Source organism: Dermacentor andersoni, chromosome 9, assembly GCF_023375885.2.
Source record: "Dermacentor andersoni chromosome 9, qqDerAnde1_hic_scaffold, whole genome shotgun sequence".
Taxonomy (NCBI): Eukaryota; Metazoa; Arthropoda; class Arachnida; order Ixodida; family Ixodidae; genus Dermacentor; species Dermacentor andersoni.
This window is the reverse complement of record NC_092822.1, coordinates 134409827-134436548: the sequence shown is the minus strand read 5'-3', so window position 1 is coordinate 134436548 and position 26722 is coordinate 134409827. Positions and strand designations below refer to the sequence as shown.

The 26722-nt window shown below is 48.6% G+C and overlaps 1 protein-coding gene across 6 annotated transcripts in view; it reads left to right on the top strand.

The window, feature by feature from the left end:
• LOC126529766 (DNA-binding protein P3A2-like) overlaps positions 1 to 26722 on the top strand; it is a 169667-nt gene that overhangs the window by 96203 nt on the left and 46742 nt on the right. For 3 of the 6 annotated variants that reach the window (XM_050177275.3, XM_055070003.2, XM_055070000.2), the window contains 2 exons: positions 1212 to 1370; positions 23250 to 23495. In XM_050177275.3, the coding sequence (XP_050033232.1) occupies positions 1212 to 1370; positions 23250 to 23495 (405 nt within the window). The remainder of the gene's footprint in view (positions 1 to 1211; positions 1371 to 23249; positions 23496 to 26722) is intronic. The other 3 variants (XM_055070001.2, XM_055070002.2, XM_055070004.2) reach the window with 3 other exon arrangements.

Here is a 26722-nt window from a genome sequence, read left to right as displayed (position 1 = left end):
AAGAGGGTCGTATGGTCACTATAGGCGGCAGAAAGCACAGTCACTGCTTGTACACGTTCCGCATCCGACGGCAGCGTAACACATGGTGCGTCATCTTCCGACTCGAGAGTCATCGTCCGGCGGGGCAGCAGAAACCTGACAAATGATCTCGCCGTTGTCGAGTTCTGCGGATGTCAGTACAGCAGTGTCAGCACCTCTGAAACTGTCAAATGAGACGGTGTCCGGAATCGCAATGCAACCACTGCGCAGGTCTCTGCAGAATGTTTTCCGCATCAGTAGGGAGCACATCGGAAGGCAACAAATCTTAGGCGTCCCGGCACCCACTTGCTGGCATTCCCCAGTGCAGTCTGCGCGGGCGCTGTCGGCGCCATTAGACACTTGACGCGATGTTTTTCGTATGCCGCGTTGGATCACCATAACCTCGACACAGCACACAAAGCAAACACTACCACGCCGACATCAGTCGCACAAACGAAAAACGTGGCCTACTCGCAGCGTCGTGCGCGAAGAAACAAATCAACTGCTGGATTGTCTTGACATGGCTCACTAAGCTGAAACCGGAACTGCTGTAGAGCCACTCTATCGAACTGGGCAGAAACAATGATGTTGAGCGGGGATTTGCAGTAGTGCCACTTCGTGGAGCAGCAAGGAGGCTCCATTCGAAACAAAAATGGCGTTCAGTAAGTCGAACCATGCACCGGTCAGAGTCGGTGCATGGTGCTCTCGATCGAGTTGGCTCAAGGAGTGTCCGAAAAATCGGATGAGAGGTTGCAAGGTGTCTGAACTTTCGGCAGTTATTATACATTATGGTGTATGGGGAGAATGGTGGTCCCGCGAAGCAGACCGAATAATCGAGCATGTCCAAATTTTTGGAGTGCGGAAAATCAGTCGGCGACTGTATCTGAATAACAGCACTTCGAAGATAGGATGTTCGCCAACATGAAAGCTTTCCTATCTTGGCAAGTACATGACCTAAATATTTGTAACTTTTCTTTTTTTTTTTTTTAGATTTGTCAGCTTGTGATTATTGTGTCAGGGCTTTGTGCAACTCTCAAAACAATTTAACTGCCCTTTCGCCTTGTCTGCCCCCCCCCCCTCGGAATGAAAGAAACAAGTGCAGCAGCTGCGAGTGCTGTGCTGGGCTCTCATTGGTGCGTTCTAGGCACCTGTGGTGGGTTGCTGTTATAGCCCGGTGTGTCTGTTGTGTGCAGGCACAGCTGCGGGCGTTCATCCCCCTTATGCTCAAGTACTCCACTGGGCGGGGCAAGCCAGGCTGGGGCAAGGAGTCGACCAGACCCCTCTGGTGGCCCAGTGACCTGCCCTGGGCCAATGTCCGCAGCGACGCACGCTCCGAGGAGGACAAACAGAAGGTAGCACAAGTGAAGGCACATTCTTGGATAGGCTTATCTAAGTGGTAACGCTGAGTCCTACAGTCACGAAATCACTGGGAAGGGAAAAAAAGTCTGTGGCAGGCAAAAAGGCACATTATACAGCCAAAATTTAGTTAGCCAAGCCTCTGTGGTTCACAAAGAGTTATTTTCGTACTGCAATTTAAATAATGTGTGTTTTTCAAAACTGAAGTGGAACGACAGAGTGTTTTCACGTAATAGTTCTGCAGAAACCCACAAATGGAGGGAAGTAATTAATAAAGGGAAAATGAGACATCCACGTGAACGTAGCTAAGTGCTACAAAGGAAACCCATACGGGTTGCTCGAAAGAAAAGTTTCGCAGTGGAAGAAAAATTTGTCCTGGGTCCGGGTCTCGAACCCGGGACCACCACCTTTCCCAGGCAACCGCGCTGCCATCAGAGCTAACCAGGCGGCTAGCAGATGGCAGGCGAAGTCGAAGTGCTTCCTTTCGAGGAAACCATATGAGTTTCCTTTGTAGCACTCAGCTACGTTTGCGTGGATGTCTCGTTTTCCCTTTATTAATGACAGAGTATTTTGTAGCAAGTTTTATTTGAATTGAATTAAATTTATTTCCATATTGAAGGGGGAAAGCCCAAACTAAAAAGTGAAAGTGAATTCACTTGACAGAGGTTCGGACCCCCTTTACAAGGCATATAGTAGGATAAACCAGTGACACTAACATTTCAAACATAATATGAGCACAAGAAGCGTTAAAAACAAAAACAGCATACTTTTCAATATCAAAATTTCAGGCACGGACTACTATTTCACATATTTTCCGTAGGAAAAAGGAAAAAAAACATACAGAAAAAATACAGAGAATCGCAGGGTTGTATGCATAAAATCAAATGCCTATAATAAAATGCACATTAGTTTTCAGACAAGCACATCCACGTAGAACGTCATAACGTCATCCACATAGAATGCGTCATAAAAATTGAGCGCAGTGTGTTCTTGCTGGCAGTTATGACATCGATCTCTCGTTCATGAAGAAAATTTAGAAGTACAGGTATGCTGTATTGAAGCATTTGTTCTCCATATTTAGTTCGACAAAACGGGACTTTTTAGTACTCTTTGGTGTGTGTGTTGTATGTAGGTGTTCCAGTCTTCAAGTGCGATAACGGCGTTATAATGTCTTCCCTAGTATTCATGCTATGTTTACATTGTATGGCCTTATTATATGAATATAAATTACGAACAGGTACTACATTAAATGTAAGCTGCTTGAAAAGCTGTTTTGTATGTGCATTGAAGGGCACCCCAGCTACGTGTCTAAGGGCTTTTTTCTCAAGTACACACAATTGTTGTAAATTGGATGATGTAGTTTTGCCCCATACAAGGAAGCAGTAGCTTAAGCTGGGCTAAAATAATGCGTTCTAAATCAGTCATTTAATATTGGGTGGTACAAAAAAATGCAATTTAGCCAAAATGCCGACACTCTTCAAAAGTTTGGTAATAATGTGTTTAATATGCGTGTCCCAGGACATATATGCTTATGGAAGTACCGTATTTACTTGCATAATGATCACACTTTTTTGTCAGAAAAATTGACGCAAAATCAGGGGTGCGATCATTACGCGGGTTAAATTTCCCGCGAAAAGAAAAAACAGATTTTTTTCGTCCCGCCTTTGCTGCGGGACACCAAAACAAAAATAGTGGCCGGCAGAGCAAGCCGAATGCGCCGAACGCGATTTTCTTTTTTCTTCTCGTGAGTACATTACGTGCATTGAAACAGTTTCTTCCGTATCAGTAATGAATAATATTGTTAATATCGGCAAGTTTGCGGCAAACGTAGTCATGTCCACTTTGAGGGGACAGAAACAGATAGGCGCACTTAGCTGCCAGTGACATAGATACACATGGTCGACATGCTGTGGAATCTGCGGCATCTGCCTTCACTACTATCCTAATACGGCACGTTTCCACTAAGGGTGGGTGAATATTGCTACGGGATAGTCTTTCCAATGACGAAGAGCCGAGCAGTAAGAAGACGACGACGACGACGATTGGAAGCTAGCGCGGGCTGTTGCCTCTTGGGCACCTGCGGTGTATTGCCTTGTAAATATACTTGTAAATAGCTTTTCGTCGGTGTCTTCCTACGTAACATATCTGGTGGAGGTGGACGTTCCCTGTACCTCCTCACGAAGCTTCGCAGTGGACGGTACATCGAGCCTTCCATCATGGCTCCCGGCGACAACAACTCAACCCCGCTGGCTCCGACACCTGCTGCCACTTCGACGACCTACATCACTCTCCCCGCTCCTCGTGATCCTGGCATATTCTTGCCAAAAGATGGGGAAGACGTCGAGGACTGGATCAGCCTGTACGAACACGTCAGCCGCAATAACCGGTGGGACCCTACTATCATGCTCGCCAACGTAGTCTTTTACCTCGGTGGCACACCTTGAGTTTGGTATCGGACGCACGAAGATAGCTCACCAGTTGGGATTCGCTTAAGCAAAAGCTCCGAGACTTGTTCGGCAACCCCTACAGTCAACAACTTGCCACGCAGGAGGCGCTTTCCGGTCGTGTGCAGACGTCAACGGAGCCCTACGTCACGTACATTCAGGACGTCTTGGCTCTGTGCCGCAAAGTTGACGCACACATGACTGAGTCAGACAAGGTATCCCACATCCTCAAAGGCATTGCCGATGACGCCTTCAACTTGCTCGTATTCAACAACGTCACGACAGTGGATGCTGTTATAAAAGAGTGCCGCCGCCTGGAACTCACTAAAAGCCGACGTTTCGACCAGCAGTTTAGCGACATCTTCCTGTGCCGACGCTCCTCGTCCCAACAACACTGGCGATATTACCAAGATCGTCCGGCGTGAGATTGAGGCCGCCTATCCGGCTGCCTTCGACTCCAGCCCCACCAACGCACCTGCAGTCACGGTTACCCTGATCCAGGCAGTTGTCCGCCAGGAGTTCGAAAACATGGGCCTTCACACCATCTGCTCGGCCCATCGCCCTGATACCCAACCGGCTTCTTCGATTCCGCCCCGTCCCGCACCTTCTTACCCACCACGTTTCCGCAACCCCTCTGAATGGCGCACTGCAGACAACAAGCCAATTTGCTTTCACTGCCATCGAATTGGGCACATTTCTCGGCACTGTCGCAGTCGCTGGAGTTCCCCGAACCAGTCTACATATACTGCCTACTCTCGCCGCCCAGGTGGCCTTTCTCGTCCCTATGCTGCCCGCTCAGATAATGCTGCCACCGATTCTCCTGCGCCGAACCGCCCCTATTCTCGTTCGCCTTCGCCCCAACGACGACAATCTCGATCTCCCCAGCCCCGTCGCTCCTATTCGCCGACTCCCTTCGGACGCCGCTCCCAGCCGGAAAACTAGACGATGCAGCGCCTCGAGGTGACGCTGCATTGCTCCCTACGCCGCCAAATCCTCTACTGACGTTGCCCACTCATTTGAACCTTTTTGACGTGCAATTCGATGGTGTTTCTGTGTCTGCACTCATAGACACTGGGGCGCATTTGTCCGTAATGAGCGCTGACCTTCGTAACCGGCTCAAGAAAATTATCACGCCCGCCACGACGCCTGTTGTCCGTGTCGCCGATGGCGGAACAGCCCCCGTAATTGGTATGTGTACCGCTCGCGTCTCCTTCGCCGATCGCTCAACAATCGTGCTATTCACAGTCATCGCTCACTGTCCCCACGACATCATCCTCGGCTTAGACTTCCTCTCCACACATTCTGCTCTCATCGATTGCTCCACCAGTACTCTCCGCCTCGACCTGCCTGTTCTGGATCCCGCTGAACAACACACTACTCGCCTCAGTTCCGTCGACTTTGTTCGCTTGCCACCTTCGGCACTGACTTACGTTGACTTCGTGTCATCCCCACCAGTCCCCGACGGTCACTACATGGCGGCTCCTATGCAAGACGTCCTCCTCACACACGGGATCACAGTACCTCTTACAGTTTTATCTATTACGGCGAATTGCGTCTGCCTGCCAGTGGTCAATTTTGGCTTGACGACACAAGTGCTGCCACGCGGGATGTCTCTGGCCCAACTTTGCTCATTCGAAGATCACTCTGTAGCATCGATTTCAGTAGACGACAATTCAGCCGATCCTCCTCTACCATCGCAGTCGGCAACTTGTACCATCGCCAACTTACAGAAAATGATTGCACCCGACATGCCGTCCGAGCACGCTCGTGCGCTCTACCGCGTTCTGATTTCTTACCAAGATATTTTTTACTTTAACGATCGTCCTTTTGGCCCAAACAACAGCTGTTAAACATCGCATTAATACCGGCGATGCCTCTCCTATTCATCGCCGCCCATATCGAGTATCACCGGCTGAGCGTCAAGTTATTCACGCCGAAGTTCGCAAAATGCTTGCCAAGAACATTATTGAACCATCATGTAGTCCATGGGCGTCACCTGTTGTGCTGGTAAAAAAGAAGAATGGCTCATGGCGCTTTTGCGTGGATTATCGGCACCTTAGCAGGGTTACCAAAAAGGACGTGTATCCCCTACCTCGGATTGATGACGCCCTTGACTGCCTCCACGGTGCTCGCTATTTCTCCTCTATTGACCTTCGCTCCGGCTACTGGCAGATTGTTGTGGACGATCTCGACCGCGAGAAGACTGCCTTTGTAACACCCGATGGTCTTCAAAGTGATGCCGTTCGGTCTATGTAACGCTCCTGCCACTTTTGAACCCATGATGGACTCCCTTCTTCACGGTTTCAAGGGGTCCACGTGCCTATGCTACTTGGACGACGTCATCGTGTTCTCCCCAACGTTCGCTACGCACCTCGAGCGCCTCTCAGCAGTCCTGGACGTTTTTCGGCGAGCCGGTCTGCAACTAAACGCATCGAAGTGCCAATTCGGCCGTCGCTAGATTACCGTCGTTGGACATCTCATTGACGCGAACGGAGTGCAACCAGACCCAGGCAAGATCCATGCTGTTACGCACTTCCCTGTTCCAAAGTGTGTCAAGGATGTGCGCAGCTTCATCGGCCTTTGCTCGTACTTCCGCCGTTTCGTGAAAATTTTCGCGGCCATAGCACGACCACTAAGCGAGCTTTTGAAAAAAGACGCCCCTTTTTAGTGGGGCGATAACGAGGCCTCTGCATTCTTGTTTCTAATTGACCTTCTCACAACGCCTCCCGTTCTGGCCCATTTCGATCCTTCTGCGCCTACCGAAGTCCGTACTGATGCCAGCGGTCACGGAATTGGCGCAGTACTGGCACAACGCCAGCGTGGCCACGACCGTGTTATCGCTTACGCCAGCAGGCTCCTCTCGCCCGCGGAGCGCAACTATTCCATCACTGAGCGTGAGTGTCTGGCCCTAGTTTGGGCGGTTGCGAAGTTCCGCCTATACTTATATGGCCGACCCTTTTCCGTTGTCACAGACCATCACGCGCTTTGCTGGTTATGCTCATTGAAAGACCCTAAAGGAAGACTTGGTCGCTGGGCCTTACGCCTCCAAGAATATTCGTTCTCTGTCACCTACAAATCTGGCCGACTAGACGAGGACGCTGACTGCCTGTCTCGCTACCCAGTATACGAGCCTGACGACGCCGACAGTAGTACCGCCGACGGCATTTTCTCTGTGTCTGCCTTCGCTAACATCGCCGATGAGCAGTACGGAGACCTATCGCTGCGAGTACTCATCGAGCGTCTGCGCTCTACACCTACCGACACGCATCCGTTCACCGATATGTCCTCCAGGGCGGCATTCTGTACCGAAGGAACTTCCTCCCTGATGGTCCTGATCTTCTTCTTGTCGTGCCAAAACATCTACGACAGACTGTGCTCTTTGAGATGCATGACGCACCCACTGCAGGACATCTTGGGGTAACCTGCACATACGACCGCGTCCGCCGCCGCTTCTGTTGGCCTGGTCTCGCTCGCTCCGTCCGACGCTATGCTGCTGCCTGTGATCCCTGCCAGCGTCGGAAAACACCTCAGGTGCTACCTTCCGGTCATCTCCAGCCGATCACCGTCCCTGTGGAACCGTTCTTTCGTGTTGGATTAGACCTCCTCGTTCCCTTTCCCACGTCATCCTCTGGGAAAAAATGGGTAGCCGTCGCAACTGATTACGCCACCCGATACGCTATCACGTGGGCTCTCCCTACCAGTTGCGCCACTGACCTCGCGGACTTTCTCTTGCGTGGCATTATCTTAGTGCATGGCGCCCCGCGACAGCTGCTTACTGACCGTGGTCGTAACTTCCTCTCGAAAGTTATCACCGACATTGTGCGTTCCTGCTCTATTCAACACAAGCTGACTACCTCAAACCATCCTCAAACCAATGGCCTGACAGAGCGGTTAAACCGTACTCTTACAGACATGCTGTCCAAACACGTTTCAAAGGACCACCACGACTGGGACGGTGCCCTTCCTTACATTCTTCCCGGCACGACACCGCCGGAATTTCTCCATTTTATCTACTCTACGGTCGCGAACCGACCTTGCCCCTTGACACGGTGCTTCCTCCTGCTGCGACCTCAACAACCGAGTATGCGCGCGACACCATCGCCCTCGCCGACCATGCACGCCAGCTTGCCCGTGCTGGACTGACGGACTCGCAAACCACGCAGCAGCGTCAGTACAACGCCCGCCACCGTGACGTACAGTTTTCGCCTGGTGCACTCATGCTCCTGCGGTCGCCCTCTCGTCACGTCGGACTTTCAGAAAAGCTCCTTTCGCGATACACAGGGCTCTACCGCGTGCTGCGCCAGGTGACGCCTGTGACGTACGAAATTGCTCCTGTAAGCTCAACCTCGACATCTACTCTGGCATCTAGTGATGTCGTGCACGTCAGTAGACTCAAGACCTACTACACTGCTTCAGAGTCCGGCCTTTACAGTTGCCGACCGTTTATTCGGACCTCACTGGTACTGCGGAAATGTCCGAATAAACAGGTGTCCGAAAAAGCACATTAAGAAAAAAAAATGAAATCCTTTATTTCCACGCACTTATTCGGGCTCGGCATTAGGCTTGAAGAAATCGTGAGTGCGCCGTTGCACGCTGTTCCGTTTACGCGCAATCAGATAAGCCTGAATCTCGGAGAGGGTCGCACGGTCACTATAGGCGGCTGAAAGCACAGTCACTGCTTGTGCACGCTCCGTATGCGACGGCAGCGTAGCACATGGTGCGTCATCTTCCGACTCGGAGTCATCGTCCGGCGGTGCAGCATAGAGAATGGGTGCAGCAGAAACCTGACGAATGATCTCGCAGTCGTCGAGTTCTGTGCATGTCAGTACAGTGCAGTCCACTTATAACGATACCACATATAACGATATATCGGTTATAACGATGGGTCGACATGAGAGTGTCATTTTATGCATTAGGTCTATGGGGAAAAAAACCATTTATAACGATAGGTTATTCACCGCATATCGGATATAACGATCAAAATTTTGCAGTCTGGACGGTGTTTTCCGTGCCAAATAATCGTAACGTTTGCGTTGCTTAGTTCCCTGAAACGAACGATGTCGAAACGAGGCGATGTTTACCTCCGTAAGTTCGTATCTGCCGCCATTACCGCGCAGCGCGTCTCGCCCCGCCCGCGCAGCGCGCCACAAGATGGCGCTAGCTGCTTCATGCGCATCAGCCACAGTCACTCCGATAGAGAGAGAAAGAAAAAAAGAAGCGACAAGCAAAGCGGCGCGGTGGCGCCCGTCCCGCGTCTCTCTCGCGATAGCAGGCTGACGCCACCGAAGCAGCGTGCAACAAACGGTTCAACCCAGTTCGAAGATGGCGCCGACAAAGCGCAAAGCTGTGTCGTTTGACACGAAGATTGATATTTTGCAGGACTCTCGATGCGGCTTCAAGGTGAGCGCCCTCGTGAAGAAGTATGAGCTCGTTCAGTTAACGATATCAACCATCTTGAAAACCGGGAGCACCGCGATTGTGAAGGCAGGAGCTATCAGCGGCCATTCCGATCAGCGGAAAAGGGGTTAGAGACCCTTTGTACGCCGATGTTGAAGAGGCGCTTTACCAGTGGTTCATCACCAATTGCTTCAAGAAGGCGGGCTTTGTGCGTAAGGACGAACTTCCCCAACCCGCTGAGACCGACCCGGTGGAATTCGCTGACATAACCGAGCTCTGGGAGCTCGTTCCTACTGGTGACACAGGTGGTGTGTCGAAGGAGGAGTTTTTGACTGCAGACAGTGCTGCCTCGTTCTGCGATGAGGTCACCGACGAGGCGATTGCCGAAGATGTGCTGTCTTGACAGACGCAAAGTTGTGCGACGGTGGTGACGGCATCAGCGGCAGTGACAACGAGATCGACAGTGGCTCCTTGACCCCGACCGCGATGTCCACGCAAAGTGCACTGTCGTCGATCGACTCCTTAATTGATTTTATGCATGCTAAAGGATTGCCGCCAGTGTTCGCGCAGCAGCTGGAATCCATGCACACCGCGGTTGTGAAGCTGAAGCTGCCGCAAAAGCAAGTGCAGATTTCGGACTATTTCGGCGTGCCTAATCCTTGACACGGTCATTGGCGCTAGAAATAAAGCTTGTTTTTCACGGCCTACTGTACACATCATCTATTCTTTAGAGCAAGTAGCGAATTCGAGTTCAGAGCTGCAAAGGTAAAGAGCGCAAACGCATTTAAAAAAAATTTTTTTTTTTTTGTAACTGCAGTCCAGATATAGCGATCATCAGTTATAACAATCATATTTTTCGTCTTTCTCGATATCGTTATAAGTGGACTGCACTGTACTGCAGTGTCAGCACCTGTGAAACTGTCAAATGAGACGGTGTCCGGAATCGCAATGCAACCACTGCGCAGGTCTCGGCAGAACATTTTCCGCGTCTGTAGGGAGCACATCGGAAGGCGACAAATCTTAGGCCTCCCGGCACCCGCTTGCCGGCATTCCCCAGCGCAGTCTGCGCGGGCACTGTCGGCGCCATTAGACACTCGACGCGATGTTTCTGTATGCCTCGTTGGAACACCGAAACCTCGACACAGCACACAAAGCAAACACCACCGTGCCGACACCAGTCGCACAAACGAAAAACGCGGCCTGCTCGCAGCGTCGTGCGCGAAAGAAACAAATCAGCTGCTGGATTGTCTTGACATGGCTTACTAAGCTGAAACCGGAACTGCTGTTCGGCCACTCTATCGAACCAGGCAGAAACGATGATGATGAGCAGGGATTTCCAGTAGCGCCACTTCGTGGGGCAGCAAGGAGGCTCCGTTCAAAACAAAAATGGCGTTCAGCAAGTCGAACTATGCGCCGGTCAGAGTCTGTGCATGATGCCCTCGATCGAGTTGGCTCAAGGAGTGTCCGAAAAATCAGACGAGAGGTTGCAAGGTGTCCGAACTTTCGGCAGTTGTTATACATTATGGTCTATGGGGAGAACGGCGGTGCCGCGAAGCTGACCGAATAATCGGGCATGTCCGAATTTTTGGAGTCCGGAAAATCGGCCGGTGACTGTAATCGCTCCGGGACGGCGCTTTTGCCGCCGGGGGTAGTGCTACGGGATAGTCTTTCACATGACGAAGAGCCGAGCAGTAAGAAGACAACGACGACGATTGGAAGCTAGCGCAGGCTGTTGCCTCTTGGGCACCTGCGGCATATTGCCTTGTAAATATACTTGTAAAGAGCTTTTCGTCGGTGTCTTCCTACGTAACAATATCTTAGCTGTGTTACAAGCGTCAGCATATGAATAGGGTACACTTTTAACGTATCAGTGTAAACGTGGCTACTATCGTTGCCGCTCGCAATTAATTGCGTGCCCACGAGTGCAGATGAGAAAAATCGAACGGCGCCTTTTTTGTTGTTGTTGACCACAACCATTACAACCATTATAAAGCCTACACATAATAAAGGCAAGTTTGGTTGCAGCTTTTTTTTAGTCATGGAAGTGCGGAAAGTGATGAATGTAATGAAATGAAGCATCTACTTAAGAACGTTTGGTGTGTGCAGACCGCGTGGTTTGTCTTGAAGAGTAGTAGCATTCGACACATGGTAAGCGCGATCATTATTAGCTAGACTTAGCACACGACATATCGCTGCAGCAAGTTCGGGGTGCGATCGTTACACGGGAAGTAAAAAAAAAAACGAATTTTGACAACAAAATTCAGGGGTGCGATCATTACGCAAGTGCAATCATTATGCGAGTAAATACGGTATACACCAAGTGTTTTGAAAGAGTCAACAACTTCTGAAGGCATTTTTTCAAGCATAAGATTTTCTGTGAGAACTACTGGCGACTGTTTAGGAGTAAAAAGGATATCTTTAGTTTTGCTTGTATTGATTTTTAATGAATTCATATTACTCCATGTTTGCCGGCCTTGGAGAAAATGATTGATGTTTAACTGAAGTTTTTTAATGTTGGACCCGCAAAATAGAAGAGTCATGTCATCCGCGTAGATTATATAAGATGGTGTTTTGCTACTGTTAGGGACATCATTAACATATACAGTCGCCAACCGCTTATTCGGATCTCACGGGGACTGCGGACACCTGTTCATTCGGAAATGTCCGAATGAACAGGTGTCCAAAAAAGCAGATAAAAAAAAAGAAATCCTTTATTTCCACGCACTTATTCGGGCTCGGCAGTAGGCTTGAAGAAATTGTGAATGCGCCGTTCCACGCTGTTTCGTTTACGCGCAATCAGATAAGCCTGAATCTCGGAGAGGGTCATACGGTCACTATAGGCAGCTGAAAGCACAGTCACTGCTTGTACACACTCCGCATGCGACGGCAGCGTAACACATGGTGCGTCATCTTCCGACTCAAGAGTCGTCGTCCGGCGGTGCAGCAGAAACCTGACGAATGATCTCGCCGTCGTCGAGTTCTGCGCATGTCAGTACGGCAGTATCAGCACCTGTGAAACTGTCAAATGAGACGGTGTCCGGAATCTTAATGCAACCACTGCGCAGGTCTCGACAGAACATTTTCGACATCAGTAGGGAGCACATCGGAAGGCGACAAATCCTAGGCCTCCCGGCACCCACTTGTTGGCATTCCCCAGCGCAGTCTGCGCGGGCACTGTCGGCGCCATTAAACAATTTATGCAATGTTTCCGTATGCCGCGTTGCATCACCGCAACCTCGACACAGCACGCAAAGCAAACATCACCACGCCGTCACGCAGACACCAGTCGCACAAATGAAAAAGGTGGCCTACTTGCAGCGTCGTGCACGAACAAAGAAACAAATCCACTGCTGGATTTTCTTGACATGGCTTACTAAGCTGAGACCGGAACTGCTGTAGCTGCGAACCAGGCAGAAATGATGATGAGCGGGGATTTGCAGTAGTGCCACTTCGTGGAGCAGCAAGTTCAAAACAAAAAAGGCATTCAGCAAGTCGAACCATGCACCGGTCAGAGTCGGTGCATGGTGCTCTCGATCGAGTTGGCTCAAGGAGTGTCCGAAAAATCCCACGAGAGGTTGCAAGGTGTCCGAACTGTCGGCAGCTGTTATACATTATGGTCTATGGGGAGAATTGCGGTGCAGCGAAGCAGACCGAATAATCGAGCATGTCCGAATTTTTGGAGTCCGAAAAATCAGTCAGCAACTGTAAATTAAATAAGAGTGGTCCATGCATGCAGCATTTATCGATATCAGAGGGGACAGGCTGCCATTGATAGAAACGCACTGTTTCCGGTAATTAAAATATGATGTTAAATGTTTTAAAGGTACTCCCTTGTTCCCGCAAAGCTTTACTAATAATGTGTCATGGTTCAAACTGTCGAATGCTTTTGAAAGATCTACACATATTCCAATAACAAACTGTTTTTCGTCAAATGCTTTTAGAAAAATTTTTTTTTGTGTTAACAGAGCATGCTCCGTCGTTTGACCTTTGCGAAAACCATACCGACATTCAGTCATCAAATTGAATTTATCTACGAAAGAAGAAATCCTAGAATGTAACAGTTTCTTGAGACCTTTAGAGAACAGCGGTAGAAGGGAAATCGGTCGGTTATTGGCGAGGTTGTTTTTATCTCCGCTTTTAAAAATTACAATTACTTTTGATATTTGCATTTTTTTTTTTTTTTTGAAGTTCTGGTTGAGAGGGCTAGATTACAGATATGAGTGAGTACCGGTGCAATTAAATCCGCTATGTATTTACAGGTTTTATTTACAAATTATCTATGTCTAGAGCTGCGCTGTTTCTAAGTGAACAAAGAGTTGCGAAAGTTTCAGATTCGCTCGTCGGGTTTAGAAAAAAGCTCTTGGGGTTTTTTCAACCATATAGGTGCATCAGAATTTTGGGAGCTTTTCCCTAGGTTCAGAAAAATGTCATTAAAAGCTCGTGCCAGTTTAGTACCCTGTACTGATTGATCGTTTAATTAAATTTTTTTTCCACATGGCTTCAGGTTTATAACTGTTCTCTAGAGAAAAAATATTGTGCAGGTATGCGTGTTTCGCATTACGCAGGAATGTATTGGTTGTGTTTCTTTGTTTTCAAAATAGTTCCCAGTCCTCAGGGCTGCGTGTGGTCAAAAATTTATTGAAAGGCTTGTTCTTCTTCTTGATTAGTTTCAAGCAGTAATTAGTTATCCAAGGTTTACAGGATCGTGCTGATTTTCTAATAAGGATAAGTGGAAATTATTCGAAGTAAGCTTTTTTAAACAGGCACAGAAAATTATCATAGGCTTCATCGCATGTTTTCGAGTCATAGACGACTTCCCAGGCAATATTTACGAGCTTATTTCTAAAATTGTCGAGTGTATACTGATTAATGTTCTGTACTTTTCGAACTACGCAAGAAAGTTTTTTAGTGTCTTCAGAGGGTACTGGGTTTTAACAAACAAAAAAATTGGCAAGTGATCGCTAACTTGTGAGGCAAGAACGCCACCCACAATGTCGCTTGGATCCAGATTTGTTATGACTAAATCTAATAAAGTACTACTATTAACGGTAATATGGGTAAAACTACCAGTAATACCATGGAATCCATTCGAATCTAACAGCAAGCGAAACTGTTGCTTACCGCTGTTGCAAAAAGCGCAATTGTTGCTTACCGCCACCGCTGCACCCTGGTGCAGCGGTGGCGTAGAGGTAGAGCATCCACCTCATGTGCAAGAAGACTGTGGCGCGAATCCCGGTGCCGCACAAATTTCCACCGGATTAAAAAAAAAAGAAGATATCTGCGGGTTGATAAAATTGCACCAACAGGCCTGGAGTGCGGCCTGATCCCGGTGACCAGAACCGGTAACGCACTCCCTCACCAGAGCAAAATTGGCCACCCTGGTACAGTACTTGGCCGAAACCTCCCATATGAACACAACAATCAAACCCCTGCCCTCAGTCCCCAGCAGCTGCGAAGCAGCTGACCACGGCGGCGGTCAGACCTGTGACGCAGCAGAGGGTGCTAAGAATCCCTGGCTCCGGACAGGCCACCATTATAATCGGAACCTGGCAACGTTTAACGCTAGAACGTTATCTAGTGAGGCGAGTCTAGCAGTGCTATTGGAGGAATTAGAGGGCAGTAAATGGGATATAAGAGGGCTCAGTGAAGTTAGGAGGACAAAAGAAGCACATACAGTGCTAAAAAAGTGGGCACGTCCTGTGCCACCGGGGCTTAGCGGAGAGACAAGAACGACGAGTCGGATTCCTGATTAATAAGTATATGGCTGGTAACATACAGGAATTCTATAGCATTAACGAGAGGGTGGCAGGTGTTGTTGTGAAACCTAATAAGGGGTACAAATTGAAGGTCGTACAGGTCTATGCCCGTACATCCAGTCATGATGACCAGGAAGTCGAAAGCCTCTATGAAGACGTGGAATCGGCGATGGGTAAAGCCAAAACAAAATACACTATAGTGTAGGCGTCTTCAATGCCAGGGTAGTCAAGAAGCAGGCTGGGGACAAGTCAGTGGGGGAAAATGGCATAGGTTCTAGGAATAGCAGGGGCGAGTTATTAATAGAGTTTGCAGAACAGAATAATATGCGGATAATGAATACCTTCTTCCGCAAGCGGGAAAAGGGAAAGTGGATGTGGAGGAGCCCGAATGGCGACACTAGAAATGAAATAGACTTCATACTCTGCGCTAACACTGGCATCATACAAGCTGTGGATGTGCTCGGCAAGGTGCGCTGCAGTGACTATAGGATGGTAAGAACTCGAGTTAGCCTAGACTTGAGGAGGGAACGGAAGAAACGGGTACATAAGAAGCCAATCAATGAGTTAGCAGTAAGAAGGAAACTAGAGGAATTCCGGATCAAGCTACAGAACAGGTATTCGGCTTTAACACAGGAATAGGACCTTAGTGTTGAAGCAATGAACGACAATCGTATGGGCATCATTAAGGAGAGCGCAATAGAAGTCGGTGGCCACTCCGTTAGACAGGGTACCAGTAAGCTATTGCAGGAGACGAAAGATCTGATCAAGAAACGCCAATGTATGAAAACCTCTAACCCTACAGCTAGAATAGAACTGGCAGAACTTTCAAAGTTAATCAACAAGCGTAAGACAGCTGACATAAGGAAGTATAATATGGATAGAATTGAACATGCTCTCAGGAATGGAGGAAGCCTAAAGCAGTGAAAAAGAAACCAGGAATAAGTAAGAATCAGATGTAAGTAAACCCTCGTTAACACGAACTCGCATATCTCGAAATATCGGTTAAGTCCGATGTTTTCCACGCCGTACCTTCCCCACCCATAGGTGTTATGTATTCGCACCCGTTTATCTCAAAGCATTTTTCGGGCTTAATACGGATATCGAAATTTTGACCGGGACGCCTGAAGGCAAAGGCCATTACCAAAAGGTGATACAGGCTCTGAGCGAGTGCTTGATTCCTACTAAAGTGCTGAACGCAGTCACGATCTAAAGGCAAATACAATATTCCCGCGGAAGCAGCCGTTTTCAGTCAACCACGTCAAGTAACCTTGGAAGCAGTCACGTGGTGTGCGCCGCTTGCGCACGGGGGCTCATGGGTTTTATTGGGTAGTCGTGCCACCGCATTTCGCACGTGCGAGCGTTATTGTGCATGTGCGATTCTGTTAGTTCTTTGTTTCGTCGCGCTGTGCGCACGACGCGTTGACTGCGATTTTTTTTTTTGCTGTGTGTGTGTGTGTGTGTGTGGTGTGTGGTCAACGGACAACAACGGTGTCCCGCCCCAAGCAGTGTAAGTCTCTGACGCTGGAGAAAAAAGTCGCGTTAATCAAGGAAGTGGAGAAAGCAGGAAGATCCAAAACAAGCATCGCCAAAGAATTCGGCATCCCCTTGTCGACGCTTTCGACAGTTTTAAAAAATCGGCAGAAGGTCTTCGATGGCTTCGAGCAAACTTTCTCCAGCGAGCGGAAGTGGATTCGGGCCTCGAAATTCCCGGACGTCGAAGCAGCACTCATGCTGTGGCTCCGGAATGTCAGGGCAGCCAACCTTCCCATGACAACCCAAATGATGATGCAAAGGCAGACGCTTTGGCGTTGCAGATGGGCCACACAGACTTCAGTTGCAGCAATGGCTGGTTTGAAAGATTTAAGAAAAAGAAATAACGTGGCCTCGAAGCCTATTCACGGCGAAAGCGGCACTGTTGATGAAGGGACTGCAGACGCCTGCCGCAACCACCGCCTCGCTGAGCTGCAAAAGGCTTACGCGGACAAGGACATTTTCAACCGCGACGAAGCAGCACTGTTCTTTAAGATGCTGCCTAGCCGCACATACACGCCGAAGGGAGAAGTGTGCTCAGGCGCAAAGCAGCCCAAAGACCAAGTGACAATACTTTTCGGAGCCAACTCCACCGGCGATGAAAAACTGCCGCTGCTTGTTATCGGTAAGTCGTTCAATCCAAGGTGCTTCTGAAATGCACGGCTCCCGAGAGATGCGACTTACCGCGCCAATAAAATGGCCTGGATGACTGCAGCACTCTTTGAAGAGTGTGTACGTGCTCTTGACCGCAAAATGGCAAGGGACGGCCGGAAAGTGTTGTTGTGGACAACTGCCCCAGCCACGGAAAAATCAACAACTTGGAGGCAGTCACGCTGGAGTTCCTGCCTGCTAATATGACGTCCGTGCTCCAGCCGATGGACCAAGGAGTCATTGAGGTTGCTCGCAAGTTCTACAGGAAGAGTCTCCTGCACCACATTTTGTGTTCTTACAACAGTGGTAAGAAGTACGACATAGATTTGCTGGGTGCAGTCCACCTGGTCGCCAAAGCCTGGCGACAAGTACGTACATTGACGATTGCCAATTGTTTCGCGCACGCAGGATTTTCGCGCGCCAAGAAATCGCTCGAGCCAGACATCGACGAGTTCAGTGATTGTTATGAACTTTGCGACGAAGTCCGCAAAGCTACCGGCTGCGCCAGCGAAGCCGAAGACAGCGAAATCCCTTTTGAAGAGTACGCGTTCTACGAGTCGGACGTGCCCGTTCCCGAATGTTGTCCGACGCCGAGATTGTTGAAATGGCAGTGAACGACGGTGATCACGCTGACGAAGAACCACCTAGAGAAGTGTCGACAACTGCAGAAACAAGAAACTTGCTACGTTTGCTCCGCAACAAAGTTGAATGCAGCGGCGGCGAACAACGGCTCATGCGGTGCATTCAGCAGCTCGAGGACGCTTTTCTCGCGCCAAATGCCAACGCCAAGCATGCAAGCATCACCCAGTTCTTCTTTCCAAAATAATAAAATTCAGTTTTTCCTGGGAATTCTGCATTTATTGCAAAAGCTCCCCTTGTGCTGTGGAGCGTTTGTTAGCAGTGCTGGTTGTTACTGGCTCTTTCAGTGACCCGGTCACTGAAATTTTCGGCATTTTGGTTAACTCGAAACTCTGCTTATCTCGAAATTTTTGCCGGATTTTACAACTTCGAGTTAACGAGGGTTTACTGCATGCATTAAAAGACAAAGCCGGCGATATCATTACTAATATGGATGAGATCGTTCAAGTGGCTGAGGAGTTCTATAGAGATTTATACAGTACCAGTGGCACCCACGACGATAATGGAAGAGTGAATAATCTAGACGAATTTGAAATCCCACAAGTAACGCCGGAAGAAGTAAAGAAAGCCTTGGGAGCTATGCAAAGGGGGAAGGCAGCTGGGGAGGATCAGGTAACACGAGATTTGTTGAAGGATGGTGGGCAGATTGTTCTAGAAAAACTGGCCACCCTGTATACGCAATGCCTCGTGACTTCGAGCGTACCAGAACCTTAGAAAAACGCTAACATAATCCTAATCCATAAGGGGACGCCAAAGACTTGAAAAATTATAGACCGATCAGCTTACTGAACGTTGCCTACAAAGTATTTACTAAGATAATCACAAATAGAATCAGGAACACCTTAGACTTCCGTCAACCAAAGGACCAGGCCGGATTCCGTAAAGGCTACTCAACAAGAGACCATATTCACACGATCAATCAGGTGATAGAGAAATGTGCGAAATATAACCAACCTTTATATATAGCTTTCATTTATTACGAGAAAGCGTTTGATTCAGTCGAAACCTCAGCAGTCGTGGAAGCATTACGGAATCAGGGTGTAGACAAGCCATATGTAAAAATACTGAAAGATATCTATAGCGGCTCCACAGCCACCGTAGTCCTCCATAAAGAAAGCAACAAAATCCCAATAAAAAAAGGCGTCAGGCAGGGAGATACGATCTCCAATGCTATTCACAGCGTATCTACAGGAGGTATTCAGAGACCTGGGTTGGGAAGAATTGGGGATAAGAGTTAATGGAGAATACCTTAGTAACTTGCGATTCGCTGATGATATTGCCTTGCTTAGTAACTCAGGGGACCAATTGCAATGCATGCTCACTGACCTGGAGAGGCAAAGCCGAAGGGTGGGTCTAAAAATTAATCTGCAGAAAACTAAAGTAATGTTTAACAGTCTCGGAAGAGAACAGCAGTTTACGATAGGTAGCGAGGCACTGGAAGTGGTAAGGGAATACATCTACTTAGGACAGGTAGTGACTGCGGATCCGGATCATGAGACGGAAATAACCAGAAGAATAAGAATGGGCTGGGGTGCGTTTGGCAGGCATTCTCAGATCATGAACAGCAGGTTGCCATTATCCCTCAAGAGAAAAGCATATAACAGCTGTGTCTTACCAGTACTCACCTACGGGGCAGAAACCTGGAGGCTTACGAAAGGGGTTCTACTGAAATTGAGAACGACGCAACGAGCTATAGAAAGAAGAACGTACCGGAATCTTGGAAGAACGCTAACATAATCCTAATCCATAAGAAAGGGGAACCCGCCTTGGTTGCTCAGTGGCTATGGTGTTAGGCTGCTGAGCACAAGGTCGCGGGATCGAATCCCGGCCACGGCGGCCGCATTTCGATGGGGGCGAAATGCGAAAACACCCGTGTACTTAGATTTAGGTGCACGTTAAAGAACCCCAGGTGGTCGAAATTTCCGGAGTCCTCCACTACGGCGTGCCTCATAATCAGAAAGTGGTTTTGGCAAGTAAAACCCCATAAAAAAGAAAAGAAAAGAAAGGGGACGCCAAAGACTTGAAAATTTATAGACCGATCAGCTTACTGTCCATTGCCTACAAAGTATTTACTAATGTCATCGCAAATAGAATCAGGAACACCTTAGACTTCTGTCAACCAAATGACCAGGCAGGATTCCGTAAAGGCTATTCAACAATAGACCATATTCACGCTATCGATCAGGTGATAGAGAAATGTGCGGAATACAACCAACCCTTGTATATAGCTTTCATTGATTACGAGAAAGCGTTTGATTCAGTCGAAACCTCAGCAGTCATGAAGGCACTTCGGAATCAGGGTGTACACGAGCCGTATGTAAAAATACTGAAATATATCTATAGCGGCTCCACCGCCACCGTAGTCCTCCATAAGGAAAGCAACAAAATCCCAATAAAGAAAGGCGTCAGGCAGGGAGATACAATCTCTCCAATGCTATTCACAGCGTGTTTACAGGAGACATGGATTGGGAAGAATTGGGGATAAGAGTTAATGGAGAATACCTCAGTAACTTGGGATTGGCTGATGATATTGCCTTGCTTAGTAACTCAGGGGACCAATTGCAATGCAATGACTGAAATAATCAGAAGAATTAGAATGGGCTGGGGTGCGTTTGGCAGGCATTCTCAGATGATGAACAGCAGCTTGCCATTATCCCTCAAGAGAAAAGTTTATAACAGCTGTGTCTTACCAGTACTCAGCTACAGGGCAGAAACCTGGAGGCGTACGAAAAGGGTTCTACTTAAATTGAGGACGACGCAACGAGCTATGGAAAGAAGAATGATAGGTGTAACGTTAAGGGATAAGAAAAGAGCAGATTGGGTGAGGGAACAAACACGAGTTAATGATATCTTAGTTGAAATCAAGAAAAAGAAATGGGCATGGGCAGGACACGTAATGAGGAGGGAAGATAACCGATGGTCATTAAGAGTTATGGAATGGATTCCAAGGGAAGGAAAGCGTAGTAGAGGGCGGCAGAAAGTTCGGTGGGCGGATGAGATCAAGAAGTTTGCAGGGACAACATGGCCACAATTAGTACATGACCGGGGTAGTTGGAGAAGTATGGGAGAGGCCTTTGCCCTGCAGTGGGCATAACCAGGCTGATGATGATGATGATGCAGGTCCGGCGAGGACACGAACTCGTCACGCAACGGCTAGTCCCACGTCGGGACCGGCAGGTCTAGCCCCCCGGCCCGGTCGCGGCTACGCCGGACGGCCAGAATTTGCTTTTCTAGAGCGGGGCTACGCAGAAGCGAGTCCCACTCCTCCTTGATGAACTTGGGGTATGTTGACCCGCACTCCCAGAGCATGTGAGGTAGAGTGGAGGTCTGGCCGCAGGACGGGCAGGCGGCGTCGCGATACACTTCGGGGTAAGCCTCGTGGAGAGTGGACAGACAGGGATATGAGCTGCCCTGTAGAAGCCTAGGCGAGACTGCTTGCGCCCTTTTCAACTTGGGGTGAGGGGGTGGAAAGGTCATGTAGAAATATTTAATAATCTCGTTGTGAGTAGCGGGAGCGTCCCTGTGACCGTAGAGAGGAGGGGAGTCAGTGCTTCTTATAGAGGAAGCGCGGTCGGTGAGGTCGTGAGCAGACTCATTGAGGTTCGGGGGAGCACCCTCGACCGACCCTACGTGAGCAGGAAACCAGTGAATTGAATGGTTTGTGACAGCATATGAACTCGAGCCGCTAAGAACAGCTTCCTTGGCGATGCAACCTTTCTGAAAAGCCCTAACTGCCGTTTTGGAATCGCTATAGATTTTAGACCCACTACCATCTAGCAGGGCGAGGGCGATGGCAACTTGCTCAGCGACTCCGGGGTCTGAAGTGCGAGTCGAGGCGCTATTGGAAATCTTCACCGTGGTTTGCCATTGGTATGGCGCTCGCTCCGTTGGGGCGTCATCCGCTCTTTGCACCTCACGAGTTCTCAACGTCCCGACCCCCGTTATCTTGACAGGTGTCGAAACGGGTGCTACGCGGACATTGCACAAGTGCAGCCGATCTCTCCACAACTGGACCTTTCAGAGCCACGGCTAAGCATTCTGAGTATCGGTGATGCAGACTTTGCAACCAAGCACATCACGCATGCAATCCTCGGGACCCACGACTATGCACATCACGCCACTCGTACTCCTTGCACCCGTGGCTAAGCCTTTCTAGCATCAGTGCCGCGGCCAAGCACATCACGGGCGTACTCTTTGCACCCACAGTTCAGCATTACCTCCGCACACTGGACTCGGTGATCAAGAACATGGTTTAGGATTCGTCAGAACTGCAGCGTAGCATTTCGCACGTCGGCTCCTCGGGCTCCTTCACCAAGCACATTGTGCACAAAAGTCCGGCTTTTATTTTATTTATTTATTTTTCTTGGTCACAGTTTCTTGAGCTACAATGCAGTCGGAACTGTCTCGCTTTTTTGGCTTCATTATTTCAATTCGTTCACACCGAAAGTGTGTGTTTGATGTGAAGGTGTCAAGAAAAATGAAAAGTGAAAATTGAGGGGGAGGGGGGGAGGGTATCAAGAATGTTGCATTTAGATATGCTCACAATGTTCAGCAAACCTTCCACTGCATTCTGTAAGCTCTGCTGTGCTTTTGTGGGACATTGGGCAACATTTGATCTGCAACCAAGCCAACATGCTCTTCACCGAGCAGTGGAGAAGGATGTCTTGGGGAAAAAAGGCAAGCAAATCATTTCCGACTACAGGTAAAACACTCTAGAAGCCCCGCATTTGATAGGACATCAATGACTATAGCCCTGGTGCCTTTTGATAACTTGAAATTGAAGGTAAATCTTTAAAAGCAGTTATCTTAGACCCTCATTTTTTCTCCTGCTCAGCCTGTCTGGCTGCTTTCTTTGCAACTGCTAGGTACATCTAATTCCCCTCCCCCCCTTTTTTGTCTTTTTCGAAATGCAGTTCAAGGCGTGACATTCTTGCTTTCCCTGTGTGACCATTTTGTGATTAACTGATTCAATGAGTTGTTCACACTCTAAATGCCTGTTGTGCAGTCACCTCAGAAGAATTGAGAAATAAAAAAATTATGCTGTAAACATCAAAATCTAGGAATCTCACTCCCTCAACCATTAGTTTTGGAATGCACAGTGCTTCGAATAAGTCTTCTATCACATTTTGTAAGCCGTTCAGGCTTGGGACAAGCTCAAAAGGAGAAAAACTTTCTAAATAAAGAAGTTGTTGAGATATAACCTAGAAATTTCTGTGATAACATCACAGAAACATTCCCACTGCCTCTGTCAATTTTTTGTCAGAATTCATGAAGAAATAAGGAAGTTGATTTTGAAAGCCACGTCCTCCCCTCTTGAGACTTCCGGAGTAGCCGAAATGATTTCTTCTTCCCACAGCGACCCTGAACTTCTTCGGATAACGTTAACTGGGACATGCTGCATATTGAGAGCTAAAAAGAAAAATTTATTTTCCTTGACGGGGTTATGTATGTCCGCCAGCAGGTGTCATGGACGCACGCCCTGCGCCAGATAGTGATCAACTGCTACCGCTTCCACGGCCGAGAGGACTTGCTGCCGGCTTTTGAGGAGGACGACAAGGACAAGGGCAGCAAGAGCCCGACGCCACCACAGCTGAGCCAGCAGCAGCAGCCAGTCACCGAGGCCACCCTGTCGACAGCACCCAGCGTGCGCATCGACAAGGTACAGTGGAGCACAGTGTCTGACAGCAACAATGGAAATGTTCAGGTATGTGAACTGAAACAAGAGGCAAGAAAAAGGTTGGCTGCAGTGGCAGTAGTTACCTGATTCTCGGGTGTTCAGTGTAGAAGACAGTGAGCACCCAAATCTAATGCACACCCAATTCTATACCAAGAAAAATGTAGCCTGCCTCTCATTCTGGCCATCAGAAAATTGCGAAACCTGCAGGATTTACCTGCACATTGTGAACATCTATTTGTTCTTAATGTCCACTGTCATCAGTCATGAAGAGCTCCTCCTCTGTGTGGTATGCCTCATTGTTTGAATGACCCACCTGGGTCTGGCCACTTCACCAGTGTGTCCTGCAATGTGCTCAAGATAAGACTCTGAAAGCATGTGACGCCACTATGTTTCCACTAGCTTAGCATGACCTCTTTCAATTAGGTCTTTGCAATGAAAGTAGAGTGTCATCTTTGTGCTTGTTGCTATACTCGTGGACAACTTTCTGCGACTGTGAAGCGAAAGCTGTGGAGGCAAGTGCGAGCACTTCTGGAAAGAGTCCCCCATTTTCATGCTTGCTAGTGTAAGCGGGGGAAGAGAAAACATAAACACCTTATTATCAACAGTTCAGGAACACAAAACACACCACTGAATGTAAAAGCTTACTTATTTTGCGGCTTTTCCCTTCCACTTCTAGGCAAACACAAAACCATTGCACGGGAAATCTGCGTCGGTTCAGCGTCTGTTCCGAGCAACGAAAAGCGCTGTCAAACACTGCCGGAATACCTGGCACGGTAACATATGTACAGAAGCTCCGCCCCTGCGGCTTTCCCTTCACAGCAGCAGAAGGTTGTCCGCGAGTATAGCCTGCACACTGCTTGCCATGCCAATGATTATGGCCATGACCGTAGGCTGTTGCCAACGTTCTGAATGGGGTTTCGTATCAAATTGCAGTGCGCAGGCAGTTTTCATATCCGTATTCTTGGAAAATAAGCTGTGCATTAGAATTGTATAAATGCTTTATCATTCATTGCGAACTTTTATTCATTGTCGCTTGAAACTCTTCCACGGGCAGGCGGAGGGTTTCCAGTTTGTGGACAGCGAGTTCATTCGCTGTCCCCTAGCACTGCCAAAGCAGACTGTACAACCACTGTGAAGAGGTGGGGTGGGGGGGGGGGGCATATTGCATTTAAATTGTTCCGTAAGGGCCTATTTTAGGACAGTTTTGACTCGCAGAAATGTGCCTACAGTCGACAACCGATAATTCAGACGCAATGGGGAACTTAAATACAGTCAACGACCGATTTTTCGGACCCTCTAGGGAACGTAAAAACGTCCGAAAATTCAGGCAGTCCGAAAAAATCAATGCATGCAAAAAACGCACTTTTTTTTCTTTTCTTTCTCAGATCTAGGGGTAAAGGGCTAAGTACCAAGTTTCCGAAACCCTGCCAAAGCATCAGTGGTGTGGCTATAAAAAAACGCATTCAAAAACTCTGTATGCAGCCAACTGCCGGTTTATTATGTACATGTGCATCGTAGGGCAGCCGGTTTTATTGCTGCAGTGACTTGAAGAACTTGTTGATTGTTGTTTGGACGGCGTTCCGGTTGCATGCAATCATATTCACCTCGATCTGAGCAAGGGTCATGTCAGCACTGTACACCGATGAAAGATTCAACAGTGCTCGCGTCAACTCGGCGCTTGTAGGCGGCGCAGGCATTGGCTCCTTATTTTCAACATTGGAGTCTTCTGAATCCCCCACAACCTGACTCCTTGCTCCATGCCGAACTCCTTGCTCACGTCAGCCTGCGATGGGCCGCTCACGACTTGCTTAATAATGGCGGCTTTCTTCTCCATCGTTAACCGACGGTACTGCTTTCTGCGCTTCGATGCCATCGGTGAGAATGACGAAGACGGAGTTGGGGCCATCGAAGGCAAGCGAAATCCTCAAGTTGCGAACAGTGGAGTTCGCAGACGAGCGTCGAAGCACCTAGGCCTAGCGTCGCAGAGCACACTTGACACAACAGCACAACCACACACCACGCTAGCCAAAACGTGGCCTACGCAAACAAATGAAATGGCGCCGCCATGCACCGCTCCGGAAACTTCGCCGGAGGCGGAAGCGGAAGTGCGGCGATGAACAGAGCTAGCGTGGCCAGACCAAATCAGTGTGTGACGGCTAGATTTGGCTAGTTGTGGTTCAAAGCGGTGATATGCTTCGGCTGCAAGCCGATTTCCTGCTCAGGGGCACTGCGCGAGGAGCCAAAGAACCTTCCATCGCGTCAAAAAGTCCAGAAAATTGGACGGCGGGGGGTTCGAGCGTCCGAAACTTCAGATGTCCTTATACATTGATTCTATGGGGCTCGTGGCGGTGCCGCGAAGACGTCCGAAATATCGGGCATGTCCGAAAATTCAGTCGTTGACTGTACTCTATTTACTCGCATAACGATTGTACTATTTTGTAAAAAAAAAAGTTGACACAAATTCAGGAATGCGGTCATTATGCGAGCAAATTGCCCGCGAAAAAAAAAAATTTTTCATCCCACATTTCGTGCGGGATGACAACAGGTCAAGCAGGCAGCTGCCACTGCACAATTGTGCTGTAATAGTGTGGGGCTGGTGCGAGACACCAAATATGGCTGCCGGCAGAGCAAGCCGAACGTGCCTAACGCGATTTTTTTTCTTCTCGTGAGTACATTACGCACATTGAAACAGTTTCTTCCATATCGGTAAGGAGTAATATTGTTAATATTGGCAAGTTCACGACAATAACATAGCCATGTCCACTTCGAGGGGACAGAAACAGAGATGCATACTTCGGAAACTGCAGCATTTGTCTTCACTACATTCCTAATACGGCACATTTCCGCTGAAGGTGGGCGAATATCTTAGCTGTGTTACAAGCGCCGGCTTATGAATAGGGTACACTTCTAACATATCAGTGTAAACGTGGCCCCTATCGTTGCCGCTCACGATTTTTTGCGTGCCCACGAGTGCAGACGAGAAGAATCGAAAGGTGCCTTTTTTGTCTTAGAATGACAGAAAGCTGAGCTAGTTGGTAAGGATTCATTGTGCAACTATCAACTGAAGGGAGCACTGAGCACCGTCATTGTTGTTGGCCAAAGCCATTATGAAGCCTACAAGTAATAAAGCCAAGGCAAGTTTGGTTGTAGCTTTCTTTTTCATGGAAGCGCGGAAAGTGATGAAAGGAATGAAATGGGGCATCTGCTTAAGAATGTTTGGTGCGTGCAGACCGCTTGGTATGTCTTCAAGAGTC